Raw genomic sequence first — 10,401 nt, 5'->3', positions numbered from 1 at the left:
CCAGACCATGAAGCATCTTTCACCTTTTCCAAAAGAAAAGAAGAATGGGAAGGTCCTTCCTTGGAGCCCAGGGAGTTGTGAAGAATGGCAAACTTCATGGTGAGGTGAGGGACTATCCCAGCTCTTGAAATCGGTCTTCTTACTCAGACATCTAAATGTGGCCTTAAATGCTTCAGTTTGCTTACACAGAAGTGAAAACTCCAGGTGTAGCAACTATAGTAGTAGAGTGGGAAATGCCAGTGATTTGAAACTCTGTAGTCTGCAGCGATGGCTTAAAAATCCTAGATGTGTGCCCTTTCAGGGATAACTCACTCCACTGATCCAGGAGCAACCTGGAACTACGTGGGAGAGGTGGAAGGGTAGCACAAGAGGGAGCCTCTTCCTGGGCATACTAGGAGGAGGTGGGAGCATAACAAGGAGGACTATGCTGTGTTGCCGTATTTACTGCTCGAATCCAGAACCAGGAAGGCAGCTCAGGAAGTTCACAGCTCCAGGAGTGGATGTCTCCAGAGCAGAGGCAGGGGGCATCAGGGAGACACAGCTCTGGCTAGAATTACTTGGGGATGGAGAAGCTGCTTTGGTACTGTTAAAATGAACCCTTCCTATGCCTGCGCACGTGGGTATGTATGTATAGAGACTTGTTATAGGGCTGAAAATCTCCCTAGGTGCACGTGTATGCTGTTCTTTCCATAAGGGCTTTGCTTACCTCTAGCTTAGAGGGAAAGCACGATCCAGTGTATGGATCTGTCTGTCTGGGAAAGATGTTCTTGCTTGAAACAATTTTATGTGCTAGGATTGGTGTTTTCCAGTGCCTGCAATAATAGAGCTGCTTTTCAGGGTCAGGCTCTGCTGACCTTTGCAGTTTGTTGTGTGGCAATAAACAGAGCAACATAGAGAAAATAGCACAGATAGAGCACTGCTGTCTGGCAACACCATTTAGGAATATTTCCATAGCTCTATTCCTTTAGCCATTCAAAATTATCAAGAATCAACCTAGATCTGCCAGATTATGAAACTGTGCTGCACTTATTCAAAGCTCAGCTTGTCCCCTTTCACAGACATAGGAACAAAGATAAACATCTATATATCATAGAAATATTATGGTAAATCCTTAAAATCTATTATATACCATAGGGAAAAAATTGAATCCTTGGAGAGAACCAAAAGGCTTTATTTTAAATTAAATGCCCACAGCCTAGTACAGGCTTTAAAACTCTTACTCATGTCCTCTTCAGTGCCCTCTTCCAGCTTTTCAAAACACAGAGATCACTCATTGCAGGGTGGAAACTTGGACAGCATTTCTTGTGATTCCATGTTCATCTCGTCCCTAAAAGGTGCAGTGGAACCTCACAGGGCTGGAAGCTGAATATTCCCATCGTACCCACCAAAGCCAACGCAGTCTATGTGACACACTGCACACTTAAAAACCAGCTTGTGTTTTTCCTGCTGGGATCGTAGCTATCTCAAACACATGCAGAGCTGCCCAATTATGGTTATGTGGTCACACTGTAGTGGAATAACTGTGACCCAGAAGTAGGAAAAACCGCTTCAGACAATGAAGCAGTATTTGAATTCTAACTGTTTTATCCCCTCAACCACAGACCCAGGTACAACTTTTAGGAGCCTCAGGGTCCAATGCTGTGCATGGATGTATCAGATGTATGCACCCTTTCCTGCAAGAAACCCACGTGAACTTCAGGCAGGTCACAGCCACAAATACTGTAAAAGATAGAGGATGTCACCATGTTTCATAGGCAAGTGAAACAAGACAGAGAGGCACTAAGCCCCATTGCTAACACCCCACAGCATGGCTGGGGCAGAGCCAGGAACAGACTTCTGAGATCTTTAGTTTTCTTGGCTGCACTGGGTCATATCACTTGGTACAGTACAGGGTGAGGTGCAGGCAGGAATGTGTGGAGGAGGCTCCCAGCAAACAGAATTGATTCCTTTATGCTCTGGGTGGATGTACAAGCTCAGGCAGAATTGAGTACAGTGCACAGACTGCCCTAAATTACATTGACTTGCCACAGGTGTTTCTTCATGGTGTTTCTGTGGTGAAACACCACAAGTGTTTCCACCATCTTTCTGACCTGTTTTACCTCTGAAGCAATGCAAAAGGCCTGGTGCAAGATAAACATCCAGAACCTTTTTCTCAGGCCTCCAGCCATCCCAGAATTGTGCCATGCCTGTGACAGTCACCTGCCTGAATGCAGACAGTTCTCAGCATGTAATTCAGTGTTGTGCTTCCTCTTGAGTCTTCTGTGGTAAAATACTAGCCTGTTTTATTCTCCATCACACTGGCATAAGCATGAACATAAAGTAAATCTGCTGACTGTAGGATTGTTCTGTGTTTATCCATTTCTTTCTATATTTTACATGATTGAAAGTTTCAACTCACTGGTGAGGAAATGCTGTAAAATACTGGCTTCCACTGCAAGGATGCTGATGGTCTTTCTGATGCTGAACAGGATGAGCAGTGACAGTTTGGACAGCTCATCTCTGAAACACACTGAAGGCTGTCTTGTCCACCCAGTTCAAAACATGGCAGAGAGTAATGATTTTAAAAAATGAAGCTTATAATAAAAGAAGAATAGAAGGAGGAGGGTACATTAGGATAGTAGTTGTTTTATTATTAGATTGTTACGATTGTGTCTGTTTCTTTCTTTTTACAATTGGATTGACTGTGGTTCATTCTGTCCAGTTCTAGCTTTGCAACAGAGCCCATACCACATCAATTGAGTGCCTCCAAGGATTTAAGTGAATAGGATGACCAATATCTATCATGCAACTGTACTCCCCTCTCCATGGAAGGAGGTATTTCTGCAGGACAGGACCTCATTTTGGTAAGGTATTTTGGTTATGAGGGTTTTTTTTTTTCCATTGTTATTGAGGTTTGGATTGGGGAAGGTGTTCTTTTTGCCTGGAGAAGAGAAGCTGCATGGAGAAATCATAGCAGCCTTCCAGTATCTGAAGGGGGCCTACAGGGATGCTGGAGAGGGACTCTTCATTAGGGGCTGTAGTGATAGGACAAGGGGTAATGGGTTAAAACTTAAAAGGGGGGAGATTTAGGTTAGATATAATGAATAAATTCTCTATATTAGAGTGGTGAGGCACTGGCACAGGCTGCCAAAGGAAGCTGTCAATGCTCCATCCCTGGAGGTGTTCAAGGCCAGGTTGGATGGGGCTTGGAGCAACCTGGTCTAGTGGAAGGTGTCCCTGCCTATGGCAGGAGGTTGGAACTGGATGAGCTTTAAGGTCCATTCCAACTCAAATCATTCTATGATTCTATGATTCTTTAAATTATACACATCTCTCTCAGTTTTCCCTAAGGAAAACAGGCAGGGGAAGGAATATACCAAGCACTTAGAAAACATCTCTATCGCCAAGCCTCAGGCCCTCATGATGTGATCTTCATCTTCACACTGTGGTGACCTTCAGGATGCTGTCCAAGGGCTCAGCATAGCAACCCTCAAGATGTGGACACAGACCTTGACCCCAGAGGAAGAGGGTGTATAAAGTAGCAAAGGACAGTTCTGCCTGTGTTTGAGAGGGTCACCAGCACCATACAGGTCTGCCAGGGCCCCTTAGCTGTGGAGGGCTCTGTCCAGAGAAGGTTTGAGCAATACTGAAAGCAAAATGTTAGGTAGGGTCACTGCAGAGGAAGAAAGGAGTAAAATAGCCTTGGCTGTATGATCTGTTTTTCCTATCCAGCATTTGCTTCCTGCACAGCTGGTCCCCACTCCTGCCCAACAGCCCTCTCATCCGGCTCCTGCTGCAAGAGTCACCCCTCCCACCAGCAGCCAAACCTCCCAACACATACCCACACACAACAGGGCCTGTGCTGCTGCCCCTACGAACAGCCACCACCCCACAGCTGTGATAGGTCTTTCCCCAAATGCTTAGCCTGTGGGTCAGTTGGAGATGTTACACAGGTAGGACAGGTCCATGCCCTTGTGTAAGTGTGTCCTTGCTTGATTTCAGGATTAAATACATGCTGTAGTGGATGGGTATATGCCCTTCCTACATGAAAGATCTTTTTCGTTTTAAAAGCTCCACTGTCTTGCGTAAGGACAGGTTGCCCACACAGAAGCGGACCAGATAAGCTGTTTGCCTTAACCCAGCCTGTCTTCAGCATAGAATCATAGAATCATAGAATAGTTAGGGTTGGAAAGGACCTTAAGATCATCCAGTTCCAACCCCCCTGTCATGGGCAGGGAAACCTCAAACTAAACCATATCACCCAAGGCTTTGTCCAGCCTGGCCTTGAACACCACCAGGGATGGAGCATTCACAACTTCCCTGGGCAACCCATTCCAGTACCTCACCACCCTAACAGTAAAGAATTTCTTCCTTATATCCAATCTAAACTTCCCCTGTTGAAGTTTAAGCCCAGTACCCCTTGTCCTATCGCTACAGTCCCTAATGAAGACTCCCTCACCAGCATCCCTGTAGGCCCCCTTCAGATACTGGAAGGCTGCTATGAGGTCTCCACGCAGCCTTCTCTTCTCCAGGCTGAACAGCCCCAACTTTCTCAGCCTGTCTTCATACAGGAGCATCCTCAAGCACTGCAATGATTTTCTTTGGAAGCAGGACATATAAATTCAAATGAAGAACATGGCTTAAGAAGAAGCAAGATCTTTTAAGACCCAATACTGGACTTTCACTTGAAGAATGTGCACTGAGATTGCAAGTGAGTCAGGGTGGAACTATCTTTTCATTCTCTTTGAACAGCACCTAATGCAACAGTGCCAAAGCCATGGAGAAGGCTTCTTGGCATCACCAAGCAACTACGGCAGAACTGGTGCCTGGAGACCTCCGTCTGTGTCTGTGAAAGAAACTTTTCTTCTTTCTTGCCTCTACCCTTGTCCCTGGATTGGACAAGCAACCTGTTTCCATGCTTTCCATTTAGGCTAACCTCAGACATGTGGTTTCCACTTGATTGAAAACAAGTGTGCTTAAAGCTGTCTGCTCTTTCTTCACTCTATGAGGTGGACTGCTGCCTGGCTCCAGTCTGGAAACAATTATTTCCCTCTTGTACCTACCCATTATGAAAAGTCAAAGGCTTATCCCTGGACTTTTTCCTCTTTCCACATTTATTAGGTGCTTCTTTCATAAAGAAAAGCTTGTGATTGCATATAATGACCACAGAACAGCTCTAGCTCTGGATGTCACATATTTCTGCCGCATAACAAAAATGATGCTGTTTTAAGTCCAGGTTTCCCTTAGGGAGTTTAGAATCAGTCACTGTGCCACAGGGAATTCACCACTGGGGATAGGGTAGGATGGATGTCTGATGGTGCTTGACTATGTGGGACTTTAAGAAAGGGCTTTAAGCACTCATTATGGTTACACTGGTGTAAATACTCTTAATCCCAAAGGATGGTCAAAACATCCATACACAGACATGTGCAGTGCTTGCAGGCCTGTGCAGAGGCTGTTAGCATAGCACAGTGCAGCTGTTTTACAAAAAGGAGATACCTGCTTTTTTGTACTCTGGATTTATTATTTCTTCCAAATGTTCCCACTTTTTGGTGTGTGTTTGCAGACACGAGGGAATGGGAGCAACAGATGACCAGAAGCTGCAGATATTTGCACACAGGGGGAAGCTTGTGCCCATGAATAGTGCCATTATACTCAGCACTTTGCTGAGGAAGATTGATCACATACTTTATTTCATGAAAGACTAGTTAGTTCCTGACTGAGCACAGACACTGAGGAAACGGGTTGGAGTGGAAAGATTCTAAAAATCCCTGTTCCTGCACTGAATTCAAAATAGCATTTCTTTTACTGGAAAAACAAACATAAGATCATTTTGGGTGTCTCTGTCTGTCTGTCTGTGGGATTGGCAATCCACACCTTCTGCAGATCCGGAGATATTCCCCTGTTTATGTTCTAGAGGTTATGTCTTCATTACATCTATTTTAATTACAAGAAGCTGATCTGCTGTGACATCAATTCCCCTCTCTAGGGGAAATTCCTAGCTGTGAAATCCTAGCAGATACAAATTGCTGCTGTTCTTTTCTTCCCCTCTGGCTCCCCCTTGGCCATTGCAGACCAACCCCAAAACTGCATCTGGGCTTGACCTTGCAGACTCCTTTGAGAGCGAATGGCAGTGCCTGCTCTTCTGAAGTGCTGACTTTCAGACAACTGTTTCCAATGAGCTATCTTGATACAGAAATCATGTACCACATCCAAGACCCTGCTCCCTGTGCCAAGCGGTACCCGTGCCTGGGGGCCGCGGGAGCTCAGGAAGAACTGTCTGTGGCCTACCAGAGCAGTGGCCAGCACAGGTTAGCTACGGCCCTGCCTAAACCTGGAGCAATGCCACGGCGAGAGGATGCGCCTACAACCTAAAGGATGCGCCTACAGCCTAAAGGATGCGCCTACAGCTGGTGTTTGGCGTCTGGAGCTGTGGGGGGCATCTCAGTGCCTCGGGACTCGCTCCCCCGAAGCCGTGCCGCCGGGCAGGGGGTACCAGCCTGGCTCGGGTGCGGATGCCCAAGTGCTGAAGAGCAGCAGGACGAGGGGGTCGGTGGCTGTGCCTGGGGAGGGGGATCCACGCCGAAGGGCTGTGCTGCTCCGTGCCTTCGGGCTGGGGCGCCTGCGGAGCCGGCGGCCGCTGGCTCCGCGCTCAGGGGATGCGGGTGGAGCGGGATGCAAAGGCGGGATGAGGGAAGGGGGAAGATGGGGGGATGCGAGGCAGGGGGATACCCTCACCCCGGCCGGGGCTCGGAAACAGCTTCGTGTGTCTTTAACCCGCAGCGGCCAGCACGCGGCGGCGGTGTGGGTTTTTTTCCTCTCTTAGTAACTAACAATGGAAACTTTTTTTTTTCTCTCAGTATTTCCCTGCAGCCGAACGAGCAGAGAGAAAAAAAAAGAAACTTGTTCCGCTGAGTTCAACCCCAGACAGGCTCACAACTTCCTTCCTGCTCTCCTACCCCCTCCCTCCGCTCTCCTCCTCCTCCTCGCCTCTCCTCTCCTTCTCCTCCTTCTCCTTCTCCACCTCCTCTCTCCGCCTTTCCAGCCGCACACGGAGCGGGCTGCGCGGACCTGGCCGGAGCGCGGAGCCACCCGCGCAGTCTCCGCAGCCGAAGCGGGGGAGCCCGGCGTCCTCCGGCCCGTTCGCTGCCCCGCGGGGAGAGGAAGCCCGGCTGGACCCGCGGAGATGGGTCCCGCTGCGCCCCGCGGCCGGCGGCGGCACTGAGGAAGGTGCGGACCCTGCCCCCAGGTAAGCGGTGGGGACGTGGCCGACCCCTCGGTCGGGGCACACTCGAGCTGCCGGCCCGGGGAGGAAGGGACGAGGTGGGGCCCTAGCGAGGGGCAGGGGGGTGCCCCGGGGCCGAGCGGGCTGTCCCGCACCCGCTATCTGGCTGAGCGGCTTGTGCTGGTGCTCGCTTAGCTGAGAGCGTTGCAGTGCCGGGGATCCCTGCAGAGAGTGGGTGTCCGCGCTGCCCCGGCTCTGCTGAGCCGCACGCTGCCTCCCAGCAGTGCCTGGAGGGATGGGGAGCCTTTAGGCACTGCGGACTGTGCTTAGACCTGTGGGCATTTACCTGCAAGGAGGCGCACAGGGGGAGGCACAGGGGTACCCCTGACAGCATCGCACACATGTGCTGCCAGAGATGTGTACACCCATAGCCAGAGTTAGCACATGTGTGTAAAACATACCTGCACACTTATGTAGCCAGCGTGTTTGTTCATGAGTTCCCACGCCCCAGCATGGGATGGGATTTGCAGCACATGGAGCAGATGAGCATGAAGGAAGGTACACTGAAATGCAGAGGGCACAGAGAGCCACCTACAGAAGTCTCTCACATGCTTACACACACACACAAAACAGGGCAGACACCACCACGCACCTCTGCGTGGGGTCTGGCTGTGACTTGGAGGCGTGTGCAGTAAAGGCAGATGAGCACAGGGGAGGCATGTAGAGACAGGGAACGCGTGAAGATGTGCAAAGCCATGTGTGTTGTTGCACATGGTAAGTTATGGAAGTGTTGGAGACACGGTCCCACACCACAGAAAACTGCAAGCAGGGGACATTCATGTGTATCACTGAACAGAAATCCATGCTGGAGACTTGATCTCAGTCATAGGTGACAAATGAGAAGGTGGCAAATTGGAGCTGTCTGGAGTATCTCCCTTCTTTCAGCTCATACCAGTTGACCATAACTCCCAAATTCTGTTGCGGGAACAGCTGCTGACTGTGTGTCCTCTCAAACACTGGTGCTGCAGCTGCCTCCTCAGGCAAGCTGGAGGGAAGGCAGGGAAGGTAGGAAAAGGGGAAAACAGCCCCAGACTTGATTTCCCCTTGGCTCAGACCCTTCTGATAACCAGGCTGGGCCATGTCCCCTGGGGTGGCACACTGGGGATGCAGGAAGGTGTGTGCAGGGATATGGGGAGGCACTCAGGAAGGGAAGAGTCCGGCCAGCTGTGTGCACAGCTGGAGGGTGAGCTTAAGGGGGGTGCAGAGCTATTCTCACCACTTGCCTCTTTCTCCTTCTCCAGCCACTGCATTTTATGGAGCTGCAGGTCGGGGCCAGCCCAGCTCCCCTGCTTCTTCCCAGTGATGCTGCTGGTCCCAGTGTGGAGAGACCCTGTGCAGCCCCACGGAGCCTGAGCGCCGAGGAGGCAGCGGCAGCGGCCCCCCTGTGCGCCCCGGCTGACTACTATGGCCGTGTACTGCTATGCACTCAATAGCTTGGTGATGATGAATAGCAACAGCGAGGTGACAAGCAGCAGGAGCAAGACGCCGCCTCCTGCAGGACAAGTGCTGCCCAGGGGCCTGGAGACACCCGGCAGCTGCCGCCCGCTCCCTGTATTCAGCCCGGCCCCTGTGCCACCCCGCTCTCCACGCCGTGGCCCTGCTTTCCTCTTCCCCCCTCTTGAAGAGCCTGTGCGGCAGCCGGGCAGCCCCAGAGGACGGCGTGGCAGCCGGGGCGAGGAGGGGCAGCCAGGACCCCCCATGGCACGGCAACTTCAGCGGGAGCTGCACAATGTCCAAGTGAACCAGAAAGTGGGGCTCTTCGAGGCACAAATCCAAGCGCACAGCTCTGCTGCCCAGCCGCCACGAAGCCCACGGCCATCCCGATCCCGACCTGCCAGCCCCACGGTGCCAATGGTGGGACTTGGAAGTGGATCCCAGCCACAAGCTTATGACAAAAGTGAGGCCCCTGATGTTGCTGGAGTGCAAGTCTGGCCAAGCGCTGCAGAGCCCTCGGGGAGTTCAGTGGCGATGGGGGTCCCGACTGTAGGGCTGGCGGTGGGCAGCAGCCCCCTGGGGCCATCAGGGCCTGCACCACGGCAAGATGAGGTGGTGGTGGCCCCTACAGGACATGAGGGCCAGTGCCCGGCCATCAGCGGGAGCATCCCTGCTGTCATTGTCACGGACGTGGGGGGCCCGGAGGAGGAGGCGGGCGCCGTGCCCCCCAGCAGCCTGCCCGTCCGGAAGCTGTCGTCGTCCTCAGCCTCTTCCACGGGCTTCTCCTCATCCTGGGAGGAATCCGAGGAGGACATCTCCAGCGACCCTGAGCGCACCCTGGACCAGACACCGGCCTTCCTGCAGACCCTGGACCAGCAGAAGCCCCGAGTGGTGAGTCTTGCACCAGCACTGGGGAGGTGGGGCGAGGGCTGACAGCATTCTTGCTCGCAGGCAGAGCTGCAGAGGGAGGGCAGAGGTCTGTCAGAGCAGAGGTCTGCAGGGAAACTTTCCATTTGCTCAGCGGCATTTGCTTTCCCTTACATGAAAATCTGATCCCTGTTCCCAGTCTGAAAATCCCTTGCGCGCAGGAGAGGGCATCAGTACCCATCTCACTGTGCATGGTCCTTGCAAGGCTTCCCTGGTGCTGCACGCTGCCTGCTGGTGTGCTTAATATACACCCAGAGAATGCAGCCTTCTGCTGACATGTGGTTAGGAGCCTCAGCTTTTCCTCAGCACAGCTTCCCTGGGTCTGGAGGTTTCCCATGATTTACATGAGCCTAAGGGAGAATATATTTCCTCCTCAGAGTCAAAACTGTGTGGGCCAACTGTCTGTTAAAGTTTATTCTGATGCCCATCACCATAGTGTCTGTGTGCCTTTCACATGGAAGCAAAAATCACTAGAATTTCTGGTAATTCCCCTTTTGAAGAACACTTTTTTGCTTGTGGGGTATGTTATATTTTAGGTAAGCATATTTTTATTTGGTATTTACATTAAGTTCCTTTGTTTCTGGATCTTTGTGGTGGGGCTGGTTGGGAGGCTTCAGGTGGGAGAAAGCAGCAGTGTTGTATCACCCTTAAAGCAGAAAGATCTCCTCAGAGAGGAGGGCTTTGATGTGCTTCCCAAAGGTAGACACTCATGGGATTTCTTGTGTCACCTGGGCAGTTCATTCCACTTCTGAGTGCTCTGCACAGAGCATGCTCTG

At 51.3% G+C, this 10,401-nt stretch overlaps 1 protein-coding gene across 1 annotated transcript in view; it reads left to right on the top strand.

Annotated features, from left to right (window-relative positions):
- Window positions 1-6,933: 6,933 nt before the first annotated feature.
- Window positions 6,934-10,401, top strand: part of ITPKB (inositol-trisphosphate 3-kinase B) — a 68,047-nt gene continuing 64,579 nt past the window's right edge. The window contains exons 1-2 of the mRNA XM_034061084.1: window positions 6,934-7,228; window positions 8,506-9,589. Of these exons, the coding sequence (XP_033916975.1) occupies window positions 8,669-9,589 (921 nt within the window). The 5' untranslated portion in view covers window positions 6,934-7,228; window positions 8,506-8,668. The remainder of the gene's footprint in view (window positions 7,229-8,505; window positions 9,590-10,401) is intronic.

This window comes from Melopsittacus undulatus, chromosome 3, assembly GCF_012275295.1.
Source record: "Melopsittacus undulatus isolate bMelUnd1 chromosome 3, bMelUnd1.mat.Z, whole genome shotgun sequence".
Classification (NCBI taxonomy): domain Eukaryota; kingdom Metazoa; phylum Chordata; class Aves; order Psittaciformes; family Psittaculidae; genus Melopsittacus; species Melopsittacus undulatus.
Note: the sequence above shows the minus strand (reverse complement) of the source record. Positions and strands in the feature narration are given on the sequence as shown.